Source organism: Epinephelus lanceolatus, chromosome 19 (genome assembly GCF_041903045.1).
Source record: "Epinephelus lanceolatus isolate andai-2023 chromosome 19, ASM4190304v1, whole genome shotgun sequence".
Taxonomy (NCBI): Eukaryota; Metazoa; Chordata; class Actinopteri; order Perciformes; family Serranidae; genus Epinephelus; species Epinephelus lanceolatus.
The window spans coordinates 29949654-29973513 of NC_135752.1; the positions used below are offsets into that span (position 1 = coordinate 29949654).

General features: G+C 40.3%; 1 protein-coding gene across 2 annotated transcripts in view; it reads left to right on the forward strand.

The window, feature by feature from the left end:
* The window catches only part of whrna (whirlin a), a 252726-nt gene that overhangs the window by 100538 nt on the left and 128328 nt on the right, over nucleotides 1–23860 (forward strand). For both annotated transcript variants that reach the window (XM_078161958.1, XM_033647771.2), the window contains exons 2-3: nucleotides 12505–12723; nucleotides 23323–23448. In XM_078161958.1, the coding sequence (XP_078018084.1) occupies nucleotides 12505–12723; nucleotides 23323–23448 (345 nt within the window). The remainder of the gene's footprint in view (nucleotides 1–12504; nucleotides 12724–23322; nucleotides 23449–23860) is intronic.

The following is a 23860-nucleotide window of genomic DNA, read 5'->3' on the forward strand; positions in this document are numbered from 1 at the left end:
AGTTTTACTGTCCTTTTGTCCTGTAGGCGTCCCGGGGAAGATCTTTTTTCGTCCCAGATACATTTCTGTTGTCCCCGGGACGACATGATGCTGTTAATTTTGAGCCCTGCTTTTTGGTCTGCACAAAATTGATGTGACACAACAGAAAAATATCGACCAGCGATCAGTGTGACGTCTTATTGGCTGATAGGCAGGTAGCAGTCAACAAGATGAATATTGGCTGATACCGATGTTCAGCCAATAAACGTTTAGCCCCGATGATGATGATAATGCTTCATTGTCAGATTAAGTCTGAAATTCTTCTAGCCTTTTATTGGCTCTATTTCAAACATCAGAGGAACAGTCATTTAAGGCAGGATACATACATTTAACAACATTCAAGACACTTCAATGTGCATTTTATCTGGGATTACACTCCATATCTAGTGTTAGATTTCACTGGTGTACAAAAGAATGTTTCCCTCTAACGTGATTGAAATGTGAAACGCTTGATGGCAACAATTCATATTCACTGTTCAGGACATGATTTGGGTCAGAGACAAAGCTGTTGGCCAGTCTTAGTATGTAACTATGGTAGGCTGATTCATAGAGTTTCTCCAGGGTTTTACCTACAATCTTTGAGCAGATTTTCATTTGGTGGAGCAGTTTTGGCTTTAAAGTGGTGGGCAAACCTTTGTATCGTGTCGTATTATTACTGTAGAACGCTCATAATGACAAAAGTAAAAAACAAAATTGTTTCTACTTGCCCGAACAGACCAAAGGCGGCGGAGAAAAGAAATTCTTTGTTTTGTCCTTTGCAGACAGATTCATTGCAGTCTTTCAAAGATAACAAAAGTCTGTCATTACCATCATGTATTTGTAGGAAAATACCTGCTTGATTTTTTTCATTATGGATAACAATAGGAACGTTACAAGAATCAGATGGTGAAATGCAGTGCCTTCCGTTTCCTTTGTGTTAATCTCAAGAGCATTATTATCACTCTACTCACCCATTTTATTTATGGTGTGTTGCAGCCTGAGTCACTTAACAGAGAAATTAAAGCTGTATCATGTGAATACAGCTGCAAAGTTGTCCACAGCAGAGGAACAGTATGTTTATCCACAGAGGCCTTAGAGATTGGTTACCAGACTGGCAGCTCAGTTGCAAAGTTCTTCAAAAGAAAAATGCTGCACTCATACAGCCCAGCAGCCTTCTTGGTGTGACATCTTCGACAGTGAAAAGATGCCAACCATAAATAACTCTGTTAAAGAAGGTGCTCAGGTCATTGGCTAAACAAAATTAATTGTCCATCATGAGAGGTTTAGATACTGTAATTTAATTTTAATTTGAGGGTGTTCACATCGACATCAGATGAACAGTGTGGGAATTAAATATATTTCATAACACTGTAGTTTGGAGAGCAAAGAGTGGATGTTCTGGCATGCCTGTCCTGCAGCTACCATTATGAAGAAGAAGAAGAAGAAGAAGAAGAAATACTTATGTTAACATCCCCAGCTGAAATGTCAGCAGTATGAATTGCAAATCTAATCTTAATATTTATTTCAGTCTTTGAGTTCAATAGAATGCATAAAACAATACTAAAACTAAAAACCCTATAGCTAAAGTTGTATTCCCTGTCCAATGTGCTGGAGCCCAAACAATAAAAACATATTGTTGTAATGTATTCTGACTGCTCTGTGCACACTGTGAAACTGGCACATTGTGGGTCTACTTGTCAGATTGACACATGCAAACTGAACCAATGTAAGAACGAGAGCATGCGATTCCTGCGTTTATTCTTTGCTCTCGCTCATCGTCAGGGAAGCACTTCATCGACAGTCTCACAGGCTCGCTCGCTGCTGGTTACACGCTTCGCCTTTCTCCCAAAGGCACAAACACATTCAGCTGATAGATGGATCGGACTTTGAAAATTGTGCCAGCGCTGCACAGCATCAATGGCTATGATCCATTCACACCGCTGACAGTCCTCCCAGCCGTACTCGGATTTCCAACAAGCCATCAAACAAACACATTCGAGTTTTGTTACAGCTTGCTTGTTCTCTAGAGCCCACCAAGCCTGTTGTCACTGCTGGCTGTTGTAATTGGACAAACACATGGTAGAACCACAGTGCAGCAGTGCCAACAAAGCGTAATGAGTCCTTTTAATCTCCTGACCCTTTTTAAAGGGTAACTTTGGTATTTTTCAAACTAGACCCTATTTTCCCATGTTTTTGTGTCCAAGGGACTAATGGGAACAACAATTTTTGAAATGGGTCCAGTATTGAGTGGGGGAGCTGCAGCCAACAGTGATGAAACAGCCTGCAATGTAACCATTAAGGGCATCTGTGCACCATCAAATTACATCCACTGACAGTGCGTGTTTTTGCCAGTGACAGGCTCAGAACCTTTTAAGTGTCTGACAATATTATAGAAAGGATCCCAACACAGATAGACCTTTTTGTTAAAGAGTAAGATGCTTTTGTGTAACCAGAAACAGACCAGACTCCATTTTAATGAGCAGTAACTTAGCGTGTGTAGGGCCAGCATACTTTTATATTTAGCTTAGCAAATTAAGGGTTTATTCCCACTAAATTTGGTTACCAAGAACCAAGTAGGTTCTTGGTTTGTGGTCAAGTTCCATTTTATTGCTGTTGACTTTGAATGAAATGTGTTTCACAATGATAAAATTACTGTTTTTAAAATTGCTGTTTATTTAAATGGAGTCTGGTTGGTTTGGCAATACCAATTTAACGGCTGTTTCTAGTTAAATAAAAAGGCCCTTCCTCTTTAACACAAATAGTAATCTTTGCAGGGTCCTTTCCAAAATGTTGTCAGACACTTAGAATAACTATCTGAGCCTGTTGGTGGCAAGCATTTTAGGGGAGGAAAACTGACGGTGCGCAGTTGCCCATTAATGTTTCATTGCAGCCTGTTTTGCTGCTGCTGGCTGTGTGTGATTGGAATTAGGACAATCTTGATTTTTTTTTTTTTTTTTTTTCAATGTTACTTTAAAGTGTTTGATATGAGACCTAAAATAATGCATTAGAGGAATTATTTTTTCCAGTCATGTGATATGAGAAATAGATATTCTTTAAGAGAATATGTGATGCGGTAAAACTTTGTATATTTTAAATAAAGGATTTAGATAAGAGGTTGTGCTTGTAGTGACGTGGCAGTGTATTCATGACACTAGACCTTTTTTTTACAAATACCAGTGGTGTGTGTGTGTATGTGTGTGTGTTCATTCGTTCATGCAAAACAGATCCCCCATGGTTGACAGATCCCTTCTGACAGCAGCAAATCAACATGGTGAAAGGCAATTTGCCTGGCTGTTTTTTTGGTTTCCTGTACTTTGTGTGTCTGTATCACTTTCATGCATTCGATCTGTGCGCTGGCAGGTTGGTGTGCTTCTTTGTGTGTGACTGTGTACAGAGATGGCACGCTTTGATAAATTTGTGTTCACCTGTGCATTGTGTGTGTTTGCGACACCTTATCAAGCATGTGCAATTAGTGGGAACAATTAGTACTGAGTGGTTTCAGCTCTGCAGCCAAATCACTTGCCAGCACTGAAGAAGAAATGCTTTTAACAGACGACTGGGGGACCGTCTTTTACTCTCGTAAATCCACCTGTCCAAATCAAAACCTCATCTGAACTCCCGGGAAAGAAGAGACTTTGTGTTCATGTATTGGACATCAGGTAGAGCAGTGGGGGTTTAACTCCATTTGGGGCCCAGCGTTGCCAACTTTGCAATTTTTTCTCTATGTTTGATGACTCATTAAGTGAGTGTATCTTAAAAAAACAGCCCCAGCAACGATTATCAGTTGTATTTAATGACAGAGTTAGAGATTTATTTTTTTGGCATATATTGATTACTTTCCCTTGAACAAAGTCTCAAATACTCCAGAGTGAATCTGCAGCCAGTGAATCTGCAGTTTGCTTGTTGTGGAAAAATGGGCATTTTCTTTTATTATCGACTGGTTTGAATTCATGTACAGACACACATACACATCCAAAGACAATTTTTCAGAAACTCCCCTTCTAACCATGGGTGGACTAGGAATAAAAGGGCCCCAGGGCACAGATGTGCAACAGGCCCCACCACCTCTTCTACATAGGAGCGAGACACAATGCAAGCACTGGAGACATAACATAAAGAACATAGCGGAGCACGCTGCATCCCCCTGATTTTGCTATTCCCATACAGACAGGAGACTAGAAGGTGCTTTGAAATGAATGAATTAATGCAGTTAACTTTATAGAACAAAAAGGCTGTGGACCATTTACTATTCAGTAGTGTGATGGAAATACACTTTCAAGAAAATAGTGAGGGACTTAAGCGATGGATCCGTTTGTTGCTCTTAAACGCCGTCACTCAAGACAAGCCGTCATCAGTATAAGACACGCCTTCAAGCAGGTAGCCCTGTTGCTATGGCAAAGTCCTGCCGCTCTTGGCTGACGTGCCAAGTCAAACCAAACCAAGCCAAGCCAGCATGAGTGTAGAGAAAGGGTAACAGTGTGCATCTTGCCAGGTATGTTGATTAGCAACATTTCCGCATTATGCTAATGGGAAGATTTACATCACTTTGCAATGTGTTCCCCTCAAAAACAAGCTCGCTGTTTCAAATACGTTGTGCCTAAACTTAATTCTTAAGCAACAGGTCTGTATTCTTCTTTTAATACACTCTTTATATAATCAGGGGTTATGGTTGAATCCCTCACGTCTCATAAGTTATTCCCGTACTCTATAATTTTCCTTGACAGCAGGTCCCTTTAAATCTCCTACAACATATGGCCATGCATTTCTAGAGGATAAAGCCGGATGGATTCTACAGCCACGCTTTGTGCAGTCAGCTTTTGTGTATAAAATGGATTTGCTGGACCCTCGTGAGAGCATATTGTTTTCTTCCGCAGCATCATCTGTAAGCAGTTTACCTGCCCTTGCCATTTCCCATTATGCTATGGTATATATTCCATTATTTCTCCAACATTGTTTGTTCTATTTGAAAGCAGGGCTGAGCTTCATCAGCCGAGTGTCACAATCAGCACTTTCCTCCAGGGACAATGCATTAGGACCACTGCACTACTGCTGCTTAGTTGATTACCACAGTTTCTTATTCACAGGGTGAAGCAGCCTGTTTCACACCGCCCTCCCCTCCCTGCCTCCATTACCTTCCATCTATCTTTTTCTCCTTGTGTGTCATGTTGCCCTAACTCCCTGCACTCCTGCTTCTCATTGCATCAAAACACCGCTCATTTTACCTTCTTCCTCCATTTCCCCTAAATGCGGTTACATTTCTCAGACCAGCATGCACCATGATAAGGTCTGTTACAAACTATAAATCAAATTGATGCTATGTAGCTGGTTGGCAGAGTGTTTAAGAGAGAAGCCAATGTGCTTGGCACAAACAACCACCTAATAAAAAAAAACAAACCGCATGTTCAGTTAAAATCCTGTTTGAAGATTGCGCTACATTTTTTTTAAGGTTCTGCAGTGATATCTCATCATCCCATAGAAAATTCTGTCTTCAGCTAAAAAAACTCAACTCAACAAAATTATAGCCATGTCCCAGTACCATATTAATAGTCTACGGTATGTATCACATATATTCAATAGAATACAATACAAAGGCAAGATATTTAATGTTGAAACTGATAAACTGTTTTTTGTAAATATACCATCAATCTATATTTGTTGCCTGCAACATGTTCCAAGACATTCGGACAAGTACCTGCACTCTTTTATCTTGAAACCACGCAGTTGTTAAGTGCAGAATGTGGCTTGGCATATTTTAAGGTTTTTTTTTAATTTAGACACAACAAGATGTAAGGAGATGTGTTTTACCTGCTTGACAGTTTCGACTGAGACTCCAGTCTTCCTCAGAAGCGTCATCTGACGTGCTGCTGACGTGTCGTATATCAACTGGTAGGCCTGACAGACCAATCAGAGTCTGTCAGGCCAACCCCGCCTCCCGCATCTGTGATGGCTGATTTTAGGTTTTCCTGTTCTGAACAGGAATAGGAACAGGACCTAAAATCAGCCATCACAGATCACTGCAGAAGAAATAACCACATCATGGACTGGGACAGGAGCAAAATAATCACATCAGAGACCAATAAATTCAAACAGTGGATAAAAGAAGCCGCCATTGAGATCGGGCAAGCGGCACCATCAACCGGGACGAGGGGTCGTACACCCTCTCGCATACCTGGGATTCCCTACTACAGAGAACGAACAACAACGCGGGTATACTGCTCCAAAATCTGTATGTGCCTTTCAGCATTCATGGTGCCTTCACAGATGTGCAAGTAACCCATGATGCCATGGACATTGAACACAATCCCTAGGTCCTTTTCCTCTTTGGCCCAAAGGACATGACATCCATGATTTCCAAAATAATTTTGAAAATGAACTCATCAGACCACATTACACCTTCTCCCTTGTGTCAGTCCATCTCAGATGAGCTTGGGCCCAAAGAAGCTCAGCACCATTTCTGGATGTTGTTGATATATGGCTATCACTTTGCATGGTAGAGTATAAATGCAACCAGTGGACTCTAGTGGTGTCTGCGTTGTGTTGATATGAAGAGGCCCAGACCGTGGATATCTTTGGAGAAGATCTCCGTTTATTCCTGACAGCAAGTGGCAAAAACAAAATCCTCTGTCAAACACAACCATACACACTCGAGCCCCTACACAAATTAAGTGACACAGGGTTATGCTAGCATAACAAGAATTTACAAACATAGCTTAACAGTGCTAAAACATGGAAATTACTACAAGAGCAATGTGGCTTACTTCTCTCACAGAGCACAACAGCAAAAGTGGAGAGGCAAGGCGGGAGACAGCCCTTTATAGGCAGGGTACCCCCAAAGGTGAACGTAGAGGCACAGAAACCGGGTATTGCACGTTCTGATACGTATTGAATATGGAGGCCTAAGCGTGTCAGGTAATAACAACTGAAATAAATTTTGTGTAATTATAATACTTAATTTTGAAAATGTACATTTGACTGTCACACATATTGCTGCTGCTGATGTATATGCAGTGACGAACTGTGTTTACTGACAGTGGTTTTTACCAAACTGTTCCTGAATCAATGTAGTAACGTCCTTTATACAGTCATGCTGGTTTTGAATGAAGTGCAGTCTGAGGGACTGAAGGTCACTAGCATTCAATATTGGTTTTCAGCCTTGCTCTTTACATGCAGAGATTTCTCTTAATGTTTTAATGATAGTGTGGATTGTAGATGATGAAATCCCTAAATTCCTTGCCACTGTGTATTGAGAACCATTTTTGTAAAACTGTTAGGACTGTTTGCCCATGCAATGTGTCACAGCGATGTGACTCTTGTGTTTGTCTTTCATTTTGAACAACTGAGCCTTTTAGGAAGCCATCTTTTGTTGCCCCTGACCTAACTTTTTTGAAAAGTTGCAGGCATCAGATTCAGTATGAGGGTTTATTTGTAAGAAACAACTAAGTTAAGTAGTTCGAGCAGTAAATATCTTGATTTTGTACTGTATTCAACTGAAAATAGGTGGAAAAGAATTTGTGAATCATCACATTCTGTTTGTATTCAAGTTTCAGACAGTGTCCCAACTTCTTTGCAGTCTGGGTTGTGTTCCTCTGTCTTGTTGTTTTAACTTCTCTCTCTCTCTCTCTCTCTCTCTCTCTCTCTCTCTCTCTCTCTCTCTCTCTCTCTCTCTCTCTCCCTGAGTAAAAGCTCATAGCAGTGTGCCTGCTCATGTGTTGCTGAACAACAACTCTGCACTGATGCTGCCCATAAAGAGGGCTGGGGGAGGAAGAGGGAGGGAGTGATGACCAGCATTTTGGTCCAGTCAGTGATCTTCAGTGCTGACAGGGTTTTGTTGCCTCAGAGTTGAAGTTATTATCTCTCAGCACAAATCAGGATTGTGAAATTGATTCAGCTGGATCGTTGTGCTCAAGGAGACGGGCCTCCTTCTGCAATCTGCAGCACAAGTAATGATTTCAGTTGTTGCTTGCAGCATATGTTATTAGGCATTTCAACAAGAGCATTTAGTAGTTCTTTGCAAGTATTGTCGGAAGAAGAGAGACGAGGGGAGATTAATGTGAGGGTTAGCGTTATTTGTGGTTGTCTGGTGAAGAAACTGTAGGACATTGTGCTTGATACAGAACACAGAGTTACTTTGAGAAGTCTTTTTGTCAACCTCACACAGAGTCAGCAGATAGGCCTTCTGGTGGTATAATGGTTTGGCCTTATTACATATGAAACATAAAGCAAAAACCCCCATAAAAGTAATAAAACTGACATGAAATGGCATTGCGGCTCTTAACAGGAAGAGGAAGAGAGCCTTTATTATAAATTCAGGTGTGTGAAGCAGAAGTACAAATGGCTGAAGATTGAATCCACAAAAGCACACAGTAAGCATTAATAAAAAAAATGAATTCAAGCAGCAGAATATATTTAATATCAGGAAATAATCCAGATTGTAATGGAGACAAACAGAGGACATTATCATGAAGTAGAAATCACTTTCTTGGTCCAACTATTCCTGTTCAGAATGGGCCGATTTCTTGGTCTGTGGTATTGCTGCCTGCAGCTTTCTCAAGATCTGCTCATACAAGCAACATCACATGCAACACTGCACTTCCTTAAACAACAATCAATACACTGACCTTGACATAGGTGTATCCTTTACAATGCTAGAGTCTACATGTTATTTGGGTGCAAAAGCCCACCCAAAAATGATGTGGCTTCAGTGGAGACAAAGCCACTTCTCCTTTCACTACTAATACCAAGCTACCATTTGCCCTTAAAAAACACCCAAGTCACAGCTACTCACGGTCAGAAGCATTGGTGAAATAAACTTAGCTGGTGGTAACATTGTTAGTGTTTGAGTTCAATGGTGCTGTTCTTGTAGACTATCTGCTCATGCTTGTTGCCCCCAGATGTGAAGAAGAGTTCAGGGGTTTTTTTGTGCACTTGACTTTTATTTTCAAATTCAATTCAATGTATTCATGTATATCAGCAACTGAACAATCATGGGCTATCACATAAGAGATGTAAACTTTGCGGCAACCTATCTTGTTCATATAATGTACAGAGGAAACAGACACGGGCACCCAATTAACCTCTTCTTATGCACAATCACCCATATAATTAACCAGATACTTTTATGTCCATTGGGGAACTCTGGAGGGTAGACGTGGGAAGGTCTTACAGAAAAAGAGATAAGAGACACCTCGATCCGTTGTTGTTGTTGTATCACCACTGTACATAGACTACTACACATCCACAAACACATCTGTATTTATAACTTCAGTTGCATGTGGATAATGTCAACCTCCTCTCCTCCTCTCCCCCAGGGTTATGGAGAAGCTGCGTCCTTAGTCTTGGGAACTGTTTTATAACTGGTGTCCATTTACCTGGGATGCACCGAAATGAAAATTTGTGGCCGAAGCTGAATAAAATTAAACGCTTGGCCGAATACCGAATGCCGTTGTTTAGTTTTTCATTAGTTTTTGCAGATGAACCCCCGCCAGATTAGGGTTGTCATGGTAACAAAATTGGGACTCACAGTACGATACCAATGAAAATATCATGGTTCTGAGTAGTATCACGATACCACAGCGAAAATGAGGCAGATGTGCCTTTTGTCATTTATAAAAAGATAAATCACTTTTCTATAATACATCAATGATATTTCAATGGAATAAATTACTTATTGACTTATTCATACTTCAAAAACAGCATCAATAAGTGATTAACACAGGGGGGATCAAAATAAATAAAATAAAAATCAACCAGAAATCAACCAGCCACCCTCCTCCCCTGACAAGTAAAGAACAGTCCCTTCATAAGTAAAGAACAGTCCCTAAAGTGCGGTGAGGTTTGTGGACCGTTACCTGCCACAAAGAGAGAAATGTGAATGGCTCGTTTCCCCTCTGACACGTCACATACCTGTGTGCTGCCATGGCTCGGCTGTTCAGGTATTTATGGGCAGTCATGACACCAAGAAGATTATTGAACCTGGAGCCCGGCTTCTCCATTGCCGGTAAGCCATTATCTTGCGCCACGGAGCACTATGGCCACCGTATTTGACAGGGATATATTCCTGTCTGTGTCTGTGACCCCCGTTCAACCCACAACCGATTGCGATTGGACTTTGAACTTATCCCACAATAGTGGTACCTGAGGTACTCCAGCATTATGGTATTATATGTACGGTGGTGTTTCAGTACCGCGGTCTACTGTTGGTACCAGTATACCCTGCAACACTACTCTAGATAGTTCAGTATTACATTCTTTGCTAACCGCTTTTCTACTATCACTCTCCAACACTTTGAAATATTGCCACACTGCCGACATTTTACTCCGTCCGTCACCGCATGCTGTTTGATTGCGTCATATAACGAATATACGTCAATACCGAATATTCGGTGCACCCCTACCATTTACTGTTAAAAACATCAGTCCTCAGTTGGAGCTTGGCCGTCATGCTTTCCATCAAATATATACTCCTCAATCTTTCCTCTCCATTGTTGGACACTTGGTGGTTTTACATTTAACATTTACAGTGATCATTTAATTTGCAATCAACAGCAACACCCTCAGCAAATACTGCTGTTTTTTGGTGTCTTAATCTTCTGGAGTGTCTCCCAGTATAAAGAATGCTAGCTCTAGAGGTAGATCTACCTCCATGATTTGCTTAATCTCCACCTGGATGTCTTTCCAATAGTTCTCCAATTTGGGACAATCCCACAAAAAATTGGGCGTGGTCGCCAATTTTTCCACATTGTCTCATAATAATCAATAATAATTCAAAGGTGATGCTGCATCTTGCTAACATAAGGGGGATGAGACATGGCCAGACCACAGAGCTGATAGTTATGAGCATTTAGTGTTTCCAACAGAATCAGAATCTGTTTGTGATAACTGCTGCTATACAGAGTGCTGTTGTTTTGGAAAGGACACTACAGAGAAATAAAATGTTACGTTGTGCTTGATCTGGTCTGTTTGTTACTGTCTTTGTGCAACAACTCAACTTGCTAGATTTAAAAAAGATAAAACACAATAAGAAACAGATTGGGTCGAGTGAAAAGTAAAAGAAGTGTTTTATTTCTTTGTCAGACACCTATAATAATAAACGTTTTAAACGAGTTTATTATTAATGGGTTTAACAGCAGAGTCAAACCATTTTGTGTCGGTGAGAGAATAACGGCTAGGTGTCGGATGTTGACCAGATGCAGCAAAATTTGAAGAGTAGGGATGAAATCATGTTGTGCTGTGTTAGCTCGTGCTAACCTGGCAGGGAAAGCAGGAGGAGAGCATTTCACGGAAAATGTCCCTCAGTGCTGCGTCGAACGGCAGCAACAGCTGATTGGTGGCGATCAACGTCACCATCCCCCCAACTATCACAAATAGATTCTTATTTCTGTTTGAAATGCTGAACGCTCATAATCATGAGCTCAGAATCTGTGACAGCAGCAAAACTATCTTTGCAACTTTTATTTGCTCCTGCAATTTAGTTTAAAAAAAAAAAACACTTATAATCACTGCAACACACATCACAATTTTGAGATCAGTTTTGTGGATTCATATGCCTGTGAAATCAGTCATTACAGGATGCAACAATCCAAAAAACAGCCCACAAAATCCTGGAGGGAATGTTTAATTTCACATACATTGACAATGCAAATATGCCCAGTTACATTGCAGCCCGTTTTGCTGCTCCCAACTGCAGCACTCCTGCTTCATACTGGACCAAACTTTTAAAAAATGTTTTTCTCATTAGTCACATAGATGCAAAAACATTGGAAAACAGATTGAAAAACACAGAAGGTTCCCTGTCTCGCACTTCGACGACGGCGAAATATATGAAACCTTTAATATAGCGACTTTCATTTCGTTCAACAATCATCAGCTGAAAAGTGAAAGCATTCCACTCACACAGTGCTGGAGTAATATCAGCTCTTAAACTGGCAGTGTTTGCGATCATTTTTAGACTGGAATGAAAGTCGAGGTCCTGTTGGTGTTTGTGGTCCACAAGGATTGTTTGATCATTAAGAGCCTCGACTCAGTTCGGTCTGATTTCTCCAGACCACCGGGCACATGGGAATACATTGATCTGTGGAGGGATTGCACATACAGCAAGCTATCAGAAGGCAATGAGGCACAGCCAGCAGCAATTTTCAGCAGAAATGTGTTAGAAATGTGTTTGTTGTGTGTGGGGGGGTGTTTGGTCATTTGGGGTTTTCACAGTCAGAGGCAAAGAAATTGGTTGCTTCTCTGTAATCTTTAATTTTGTCCCAAATTTAGTGATGTGTCCTACTTTATATTCACTGCTACAATCTCACACGGTGTTTTTAAGATGCATGTATTTTTGTGGATATATTCTGCGGCCTTATAAAAATCAAACTAGATTGATTGAAGTGTGATTTGTGGGTAGTCTTTCCTCTTTGAACCTGCACTCATGTATGTTCTGAGAAATACAAATGTTGTGTTTTCTCTCCTCTCCTCTCCTCTCCTCTCCTCTCCTCTCAGGTGCTGAAGGGCAGTAAAAAGCTCTGCCTCTCTGTGCGTTCAGTCGGGCGGATTCCAGGCGGCTACGTCACCAACCATGTTTATACCTGGGTTGACCCCCAGGGTCGCAGTGTGTCCCCTCCTCCTGACCTGCCTGAGCATCGGAGCGCCACCCTGAGAAGAACTGACAGCCAGCGACGCAGCAACATGCAGCTATTGCAGGAGGGAGACGAAAAGAAGGTGAGGCTTTACATGGAGAAACACTGGAGTACTGGCATAAAGGAGCTCCACTGGCTTCCTTTTCTCAGGGGGAAAGTAAAATATTCATATGCTCAATAACACGTCCCCAGAGCTGTGTATATGATCACTCATGAATTTGAATAATTTAGGTGGCCATGACAGTAATTTCTTCAAAACATTTGTTGTTCCTCACATCCATTATTCACTTTTAACACTTTTCTGTTTGCACAAAAAACACTTAAAAGTCTGAAAGTTAATGCTAAAAATATAAAATCAAATATTAATGATGAATGTAAAAAGGCAAGTAAATTAAGCTGAGCTTAAGAAAGCAACAAAATCTAAAAGTGTTTGATCCACAAATGAGAAATAGTACCAAAAAATATGTTAAGAATCATACCCAACTTCTTCACAACTGCAACGACTTAAAGGCAACACCATAAGTTTCTTGCTTCTCTAACAGGCGTCATGCTGTGAAGCAACGACCCAGACAAGGATTATAACCTCTCTGTTTACATTCAGCTGAGTTATGCAGTTTTTTTTCACACGCTAATGAAGATCGTTTTGCTGTGCTTCTCTGTCTTTGGGCTCAGACTTAACTCTATCATACAACTCCTCACACAGATTTATTCCTAACCTCCCAACCAAAATTAGTGACTGAATATATTTGAGTCAAGATTTTCAGAATCAGAGTCATGCTTCGATTATATCTGCAATGCCCAGCTGTAATGGATGTTAAAGAGTCTAAGTAATTCTGAGCAAAGTCAGGAATGCGACGAGGCTGACTTTGGTTTGACAGGGAGAGTCTAGGAGAGTCAAAGTGAATTATAATAGTGAGACTCAGTGATGGACACTAAAGAAAAAAATCAAAAAACTTAAAACAATAACAGTAATTGGAACTTCAGTCCCACCAAACTCCACCCTATCACCACCTCCTGACCTGCAGGGAAGGAGCTGTCAGAGCTGTTTTAAAGATTTATTACACTCGAACTTTCAATTTTTCAGCAGCTGAGAGCCACACATTAATCTTGACTGCTTCTGCTCCATTAATGCAGGCTGTAGTTAGTGCCATGCAGGTAACGTTTAGAAAATATTAATCCAGTGTGTAGCAGATAGTTTGGCTGTTTCAGCTTACTTGAAAAAGAAATTAATGTCCATATATTTCGGTACTTTAAGTGATATGACAGCATGTAAATCACTAGTTTCATCATCGTACAGTATTAAATGGATTTTTGGACAGTGCTAAGATATGTGCTTAAATCACAAAATCTGCCGTGGTATGATTTTAATTAGATCCAATTCAGGGGCCTGTGACAGATATGTGGTGATATCACATGCCCATAACACAATAGGTTTGAGAAGAAGCTTCCAACCCTGTCTTTTTTGGCATGCAAAAAAACAACACATGAATAATTGTAACTGGTTCAGTGCAGTAAAGTTTACTTTAAATTGACTCCACTAACACACATAAGACATGACCTAACAACAAGAACATTTAACAGAAGCATAAATATTAACAGTATGTGTTAAGCTTCATGGACAAAACATTTTTTTTGCTAGTCACCGTTATCAGCTCAAGCATTTTTACACTGCTTAGATTAGCCTAGCACAGGGATCGCCAACCTTTGACTCTTTAGCCTCTCTCCTGAGAACCTGTGTCCTCGTATGAGGACGTCACATTTTGGGTTTACTTGACCTTATACTTCATTCTACTTAACTTAGACCTGTTGTCCTCATTTGTGGACACTTTTTATGCCATCTAGTGGCAGTAAGGGCACAATACATTAATCCATGTAAAAACAAGATGTCAACCATATTTGCCTAGTCAGTCTGCAGCCGATCCCGACACAAAAATGGACAAGGTCCAAAACCTGATCACATTTGATGATTGAAACTTGTTTATTTATGATTAATAATATTTGTAGTTTGATATGGCAACAAATCTGACTAATTTTAGCAACACTAACAAGCTGAGACACTGTTAATTAGGTAGTACTCATTTTAAGACATTTGGACTTTATGATTCGTTTTAGGACGTTGGGACTTCATTATTATTGACAGCATTTCGTTTTTTATACTTATCGGGTCCAACTAATCCCAGATAGCTTAAAAAAAAAAATACATTCTAGACAAAGGTATGGGGCTCAGGAAGTTATGGAAATGAATAACTGTTGTTTGTTTTTTTGTTGTTGTTTTTTTTTTTTTTTTTAACATTTTAATTTTGATTTAATGTTGCAGGCCTAAAGTGATTCTTACTTTCTTCAATTAAAAAAATGGGTAGCCTATACACTGATATAAAAAAAATGTTTTAACATTCATACATCTGGCCTGGTGCCTTTTCCTTAAAAAAGAACATCTCTAACGATGGCTAAGGTAGTCGTGAGTCTTCCCTAGCTAGATTAGCTGTGGATTCCAGATCAAAAAAAAGGGGAAAGTCTTGGGGGAAAATAGAGAATTCAACAGTGCAGGGACAAATTTATTTGCTTTTATTGGCAATGCTGCAAAGTTAGAGTACCAGTAGCCACCTTGTGCTAATACATATTAATGAATGCTCATTTCGATCAATTGATAATGTTGATAGGCTAAATTCGGCTGAAAAATCTGCATTACCTTTATTACAAGCCTCAAATATGTTTTGTGGCTCCAGATATTTTGTTTTTCTTCTTTGACCAAAATCTGCTCTTTTGATAGTAAAGGATGCCGACTCCTGGCCTAGCGGCTAGCAGACTTTTCCTCACTCATAGCTTAACAAATTGCATGTATTATTGATACTTTTTCTGACTCAATGCTGGTTTAACTCACTGCATCTCTCAACAGAACAGCAGGGTTGATTGTCAGTCTGCATGCACGATTTTTCAGTCTAACATTGTTAAGAAAAAGTAGCTAATGTTGCCGCGCGAGGGCAACAAGTAAGCGTAGTGAGATGCCCGGCCGGGCAGGTACGTCATGTGCTTTGTCTGTTGAGACATGTTTTGTCAAAGATCTAAAATATTTCCACACTGCTGATTTATATATATTAAATAGTGGTTCCCAGCTGGTCCAGCCACCGGGTCCAGATTTCTCCTTAGTCATTAGTTCAAGGTCCACACAGTTTGATATATTCAGCGTCATACTTGTGTTTGGCCATGTTGTCGAGCTAGTTTCCGTCTCTGTCAAGTAGCTGTCCGTTAGTCACTCACTCTACAGCAGGAAACGGCACTTCAAAATAAAAGCTCTGTGCTGGAAATTCACTGTGCATAAAAATAATGTGGTTTTTACAAAGTCGATACGTTCGCAAATCACTTGCGGTCCATTCAGAATGGACACGTGATCCACTTTTGGACTGTGACCCACCAATTGGGAACCACTGTGTTAAATAATGTTATCGTCATTATCTTTTTCTCGGCTGCTTGCACTTGAAGGTGACACAGACATCTCCTGAGAATTTCAAAATAAAGGTGTATCATAAAGGTATATCTTAAAGATGATGGTATGGATCAATGTTTTCACCTTGCACCATTGATCACTGACTTGATACATCGACTCAGATCAATGGATCGTTACCCTAATTGCTGGATGCAGTTTGTACAGGCAGTGCTAGTTTCACTCATTAGAATCAGAAGTCATGAGTCTCTCCTGTGATTACATGTTGTCTGTCCCAACAAAGCCTCAGTGAACGCCTCAGATTCCAGTCCTTACAAAACAGAGACACTGGACCACTGGGACATCTTTTAGAGAGAAAGAGCATATTGAAGTGATTCCATGATAACAGCTGATGCCAGAGAACACTAAGAGCTCTAAGAGCTGCTATGTGCTGCCAATAAAAGAAGGATAAGTCTTGTAATTAAAACCATGTCCTGCATAAATGTCACAGAGAGCATGAATGCCTCCATATTCCCATTGAGCAAAGGTGGCTGGCTTACGTGCAATAAGCAGACAGTTGTTATTAAAAAGGAAGAGCTGCAGCATCATATGCTTTGAATGAAAGTAAGATTTCTGTGCCAGATGCCAAACCTACACCAGCGGGAAAAGAACAGGGACGAAACTGACATTGTTTAATGGAGATATTTGCACATGTGTCATCTTGTAGTTGCCAAGGTGCTTCTGATTTTTTGCTTTTCAAACTTGGCAAGAGACAGCTACATTAGGACCAATCCAAGTAATCAAGGGCCCCATTGTGATGGAGGGACATTTACAATTTAAAGTTTGGCACAGCGGGAGCTCTTCTAGTGGACAGTATAAACTTTAATGTGGTCTCTTTGCTTTCTAAGTAAACATATTTTGAAAATGCTGAGTTGAGTTCATTTGGTGAAAGATGGAGGAGGCAGTTTTTGAAAATAATGTCTTAGTAAAACAGTTCTTTATTCGTGATGTTGATGCTGGGTGGGCGTGACCACCTGTTAATGTCATGAAGAAGTATTGGTGCAGTGGAGAGAGCATCAAATCTCAAATGTGAGAAAGTGTTAAGATTCCTGAAATTAGTATTTTAAGAGTTGTGGCTCAGATGGAAGAGGTATCTTAAGTAAACATTTGGAAATCATTAGCCTGCAGTATTGTGTGCCAGGAACAGAGATGGCTCTGACATTAGAAGATTACTGAATTCAGTGAGCTCAAGGGCCAAAGCAAATAGCTGCAGAGTTAAGGGACAGCATTGATGAGATGACCCAGAGGCACCAAACAAAGAAGAGCAGATTATACCTGATGCAGTCACCACCAGTGGGTTAGAATAAAGCAGTTTTATCCGACAAATGAACCCTTCATCAGACCTTAGAGCCTGCGGATCAGAAAGCAAATAGGCCCTCCTAAGTCTTTCACAGATCAAGGCAGGGGAGGGCAGCTGCTTGGAGGTTAATATATATATATATATATATATATATATATATATATATATACAGTACAGGCCAAAAGTTTGGACACACCTTCTCATTCAATGTGTTTTCTTTATTTTCATGACTATTTACATTGTAGATTCTCACTGAAGGCATCAAAACTATGAATGAACACATGTGGAGTTATGTACTTAACAAAAAAAGGTGAAATAACTGAAAACATGTTTTATATTCTAGTTTCTTCAAAATAGCCACCCTTTGCTCTGATTACTGCTTTGCACACTCTTGGCATTCTCTCCATGAGCTTCAAGAGGTAGTCACCTGAAATGGTTTTCCAACAGTCTTGAAGGAGTTCCCAGAGGTGTTTAGCACTTGTTGGCCCCTTTGCCTTCACTCTGCGGTCCAGCTCACCCCAAACCATCTCGATTGGGTTCAGGTCCGGTGACTGTGGAGGCCAGGTCATCTGCCGCAGCACTCCATCACTCTCCTTCTTGGTCAAATAGCCCTTACACAGCCTGGAGGTGTGTTTGGGGTCATTGTCCTGTTGAAAAATAAATGATCGTCCAACTAAACGCAAACCGGATGGGATGGCATGTCGCTGCAGGATGCTGTGGTAGCCATGCTGGTTCAGTGTGCCTTCAATTTTGAATAAATCCCCAACAGTGTCACCAGCAAAACACCCCCACACCATCACACCTCCTCCTCCATGCTTCACAGTGGGAACCAGGCATGTGGAATCCATCCGTTCACCTTTTCTGCGTCTCACAAAGACACGGCGGTTGGAACCAAAGATCTCAAATTTGGACTCATCAGACCAAAGCACAGATTTCCACTGGTCTAATGTCCATTCCTTGTGTTTCTTGGCCCAAACAAATCTCTTCTGCTTGTTGCCTCTCCTTAGCAGTGGTTTCCTAGCAGCTATTTGACCATGAAGGCCTGATTCGCGCAGTCTCCTCTTAACAGTTGTTCTAGAGATGGGTCTGCTGCTAGAACTCTGTGTGGCATTCATCTGGTCTCTGATCTGAGCTGCTGTTAACTTGCGATTTCTGAGGCTGGTGACTCGGATGAACTTATCCTCAGAAGCAGAGGTGACTCTTGGTCTTCCTTTCCTGGGTCGGTCCTCATGTGTGCCAGTTTGGTTGTAGCGCTTGATGGTTTTTGCGACTCCACTTGGGGACACATTTAAAGTTTTTGCAATTTTCCGGACTGACTGACCTTCATTTCTTAAAGTAATGATGGCCACTCGTTTTTCTTTAGTTAGCTGATTGGTTCTTGCCATAATATGAATTTTAACAGTTGTCCAATAGGGCTGTCAGCTGTGTATTAACCTGACTTCTGCACAACACAACTGATGGTCCCAACCCCATTGATAAAGCAAGAAATTCCACTAATTAACCCTGATAAGGCACACCTGTGAAGTGGAAACCATTTCAGGTGACTACCTCTTGAAGCTCATGGAGAGAATGCCAAGAGTGTGCAAAGCAGTAATCAGAGCAAAGGGTGGCTATTTTGAAGAAACTAGAATATAAAACATGTTTTCAGTTATTTCACCTTTTTTTGTTAAGTACATAACTCCACATGTGTTCATTCATAGTTTTGATGCCTTCAGTGAGAATCTACAATGTAAATAGTCATGAAAATAAAGAAAATGCATTGAATGAGAAGGTGTGTCCAAACTTTTGGCCTGTACTGTATATATATGTATGTATGTATGTATGTATATGTATATATAAATACAGTTCTCTCTAGTTCTGCCTTCTGCTCATCAGACTTACTGTCAGTGAGATGTGTCACTTCACTCTATTGTGAAATGCATCACATTTTACTTTGAAAAGTAATGTCTAATTTGTGCAGAACAGGAAGTAGTAGGAGTGGACGTTGTCATATACCTGTTTGGGTTCACTCAGGGCTCGACTGTGATGGTAACCAGGTTGCCATTTGCAACCATCATTGATTAATTCTTGGCCTTTGGCACTCATCAGTGGCATCAACTTTTTAACATATTTTTGATACTTGTTGCAATGATAATGATATTTAAATATTGCTGTTACAGCCAGAATCAGAACCAGACAATACTGCATGTGATAGTTATGCATGTGTGTTGGTGCGTTTACTTGCATGTGCTGAAGTATCTGTTTAAGAGACGATGACAAAGCAAATTAAGCTGATTTACTAATGGGTCAACACTAGGGGCAATTGCTCTGAGACAACAAGGGAGGCTGAGCTTCCCCTAAAATTTCATAGAAGAAATGGTCAAATGTGCACTATTGAATTTAAATTGAAATAATAATTTACATTGCATTAAACGTGCGCTAGGATGCATTTAACATCATGACTATGATGTTCAAACGTCAGCTGTTTATCACCAGTTTTCAAACATGACCTCCCTGTCATACATTCTCGTGTCAACACGGTGGATGTGGAGCCTCCAAGCATTCCTATGAGACAGTGCTGAGCAGGTTTTTTTTTCATGCAGCAAAGCAACACGGTCATTGGATAAATGCGACAAAATCGTCACTTCCAGGGAGGCTCAGCTTCCATGGGACCTAATGGAGCGGTAGGCGGGAGAGGACGCTCGGTGTATGCATGATGATTGGAGGAACCCCTTTGTGACTGACAGCGCTTTGGAAATACACACCGGCATCGTTGCATTTCGAGCTCAGTCCCATGTGCATATTTGAGAGTGGAGTCTTCTGACAGAGTGCCGTTCGGAGTTCCTTATCTCCATAAGCGATATTGCTCATTTTCACTGTTTGTACAGTACAGTTCAGGTGTTTAAACCCATCTGAAAATCTTTGAGGTGTGTTTTGCTGTGGTTCTATGGCATGAGTGTGGTTGAAAAACGGCTTCAATTAAATGTTCCTTTCATAAGTCACTGCCTCACTACAATATGACAAATTTCCTGATGTGAACTTAAAGTGAGCTTCCCCTGTTTGAAAGACCAGCAGCCACCACTGGTTGCCATCACAAATGTGCAAATTGATTCAACTGACAAAGAACCAAATAAGCTTGCATGTTTAAAAAAGAAAAGAAAAGAAAAAAAAGGAAATTTGTAAAGTCTGAGGAGACAAAGTGGGTGAAAAATTATACTGCATAGTACAATATTCACCTCGATAAGTGACATACCAAGTTCATTAGTAAACTGGTAACACGTAAGAGTCAAGTTTCAGATAAAACACAAACTACAAGTAATTTTGTTTGGTTACTGTAATAAAACTTTTTCTTTTATATCATATTTTCATTTTTAAGCTGACATATATCTGCATAATTTTAATTACTCAAAAGAGAAGGCAACCATATTTTCAGTTTCGGCAGCCAAAAGCTGATACTGCCAATAGATATCAGCAACTAACTTCTTACTGTTTTTGTTCAGGTGCACGAGCACTGCCAAAACAGATATTGGAATAGAATAAAGGGTCTCTCACCATCCTTGGAAGAAGAGCCTCTCAGTGCTCAACCCAAAGCTGTGTGTCCTCCAGAGCGGGGAAACATTTTGGATGTAGAAGTGTGCGACATACCCTGCTGAACTTCTTTTAAGGCAACACACTGCAGTGTTTACAATGATCTTCCAGCTTTGTTCTGAATGTAAGCTGCAGTATAGCATCTCAAGAAACTGAGTCCACGTAGGGTTAAGGGATTAAAGTTGCAGTGATGGTTTTAACTATAACACGAGTGTTTAACTTTTCAGATGCAAACCTGAAGCTGACTTAATTTATTGATTAAAACAATACACAAGTGCTAGCACTGATCTTTTTTTACTCAAAAACAACTTTAATTCCTTGTCTACATGTGTCTACAAGGGCTGAAGCTATTTTTTCACTGTTGATAAATCTGTTAATTATAATATAAACTAGTCCAAACCCATTGAGTACAGCATACCATACCATGACTTAGTCATACCAAAAAAAATTGAAAAAAACCCAACAACAAACAAACAAAAAACAAACAAAACAAAAACCAAACATTGGTCCACAGGGAGAGCCACAGCACTCGGTCACATTTTAGCCATTTTTAAGCATTTTTCTGTTGTTATAGCGCCACCCAGTTGCCAATTAGAGTTAAATTTCTCCAGTCACCTTGAGGCGTCCTGTTCTACATATCTACCAAGTTTAGTAAAAATCCATATGGCAGTTAGGCCTAGATAAGAAATTAGCTCTCTAGCGCCCTCATTTTGTTTGATTGGGTCAATAATGGAGGGGTCCCCTCAGATTATGTGTGGTCATATGCCTACAAAGTTGCTTGGTGATGGGTGAAACCCTTGAGATGTTATACACCATTATGTGATGAGTCATGCCCTCCGCAATATTCATTGCCTTATAGAAGCTCAGTTTTAGTAAGTTTTCCAACTTTTGCCAAGAGAGAACTTTAGATATTGGTCCCTAGATTATGTTCACCCAGTTTCATGCAGATCGGTCAAACTTCCTAGGAAGAAATCGATTTTAAGTGTTTTTCAAAAAAATTCAAAATGGTGGAAAATCTATATAATTGGAAGTTATGGGTTCTTGAGGCAAATGTGTTCCTCATGAGGAGAGGCATCTCTGTGCAAAGTTTCATGTCTCTACGACATACAGGGCATGAGATATGCCCATTCAAAGTTTGCAATTTCAGTCAGTTGCTATAGCGCCCCCGTTTGCCCAATTGATGTAATATTGCTTCATTCGCATCCTCCCATGACCCTCTACCACTGTGCCAAATTTCACATGGATTGACCAAGCCAGTGAGGAGAAAAACGTGGAACAGACGCACCCACACACACCCACAGACAGTTTTCGTCATTATATAGTAAGATTGATCGAATTGTTTGGTTTATAAACTGTCAGAAAATGGGGAAAATGTTGATCAGTACTTCTCAAAGCCGGAGATTACATCCTCAAATGTCTAATGTTTAATCAACATCCCACAGATATTCAGTTTACTGTCACAAAGGAGTGAAGAAACCAGGCAATATTCACATTTTTAAGAAGCTGGAATCAGAGAATTCTGACTTTCTTTTCTGTCTAACCAATTATACGATTAGCAAATAAGCTGGTATTAATTTAATAGCTGACAACTAATGAATTAATTGCTGCAGCTCTAGTATCTGTATAATTTACCGTAATAATAATTTCATTTAAATTAAGAGGGTTGTTTAATTAGGTTAAACATGAAACCAGGAGACTAATCTTGCACTAAAGAGAGCTTTCTTCTTTCAAATACAGATTAAAGATTAAATAAGTTGTTAAACAGACATTTATACAAAAGCAGAGAGTCATTTTGCACAGTCATGTATATCCTGTAGGTATCGTCGGCTCCCTGCAGCAGCATGTCGTATCTTGTCATTGTCCAATATTTCCGGATGGAGGATTACGTATATTATGGTTGGTTGGTTATTTGAATTCAAACAGTGTCAGATGTTGTCCTCTCTGCTCATCAGGGCTGACTGACATGAATGAGCCTTGTAAACAAACTGATTAACGAATTCAAACAGTCATTCTTCCAATCAGAACAGATTCAGCCTCCTTATTAATCTCTCTGACTCACCACAATCGCTCCTGAAACTCTTTGTATTTCTGCCGGCAAATCTCGGCTCAGAACAGAGCTGTCGTTCCTCCTATGCATTGTGTTTCACGTCTCCATTTCAGTGAGAACAGCCCGACACCACGGGCGAGTCTGGCAACCTGTCAAGCTACGCAGCTGAGGCTGCAAAATGCCATTTAAAATGTTGATATTTCAAAAGTGTCTGGTTCACACCATTTTTAGATATTTAACCCTTGCTTCTGCCAGCGTTATCTATTCCTCTGTCTGTCTTTAATAGGTCAACTTGGTGTTGGATGACGGCCGGTCTCTGGGTCTCATGATCCGGGGCGGAGCAGAATATGCTCTAGGTATTTACATCACTGGAGTGGACCAGGGATCAGCAGCAGAGTGTGGAGGACTCAAGGTATTGCTTCAATCTATCTTTAACTTGCTGTCTCACACACACTGTCTCGCTTCTTGCTTTCAGTGAAATGCACACAATAGCTCTCTTCCATATTTAGCCTTCCTTTTCTGAGGCCTCTCAGCACACTACTCCCCACAGTTTTGATGCCAAGGACATGTATGGTATATCAAAATATGAGTCAGGAAAACAGCGAAACATGTCCATCATAGTTTCTACAGAGTCCAGGATGACATCTCTAGATGTCTTACTTTGTCTGACTGAAAGTCCAGAGGAAAACTAGTGAATATCCACATTTGGAAACCAGAACTGAGGCTGTTGCCGGTGAATTTTAGCATCTTCTAAACAATTAATCAGCTAAATCGTTTATTAGCAATATGATTGCTAATGCTTTCTGTTTTATTTTACAAAAGCA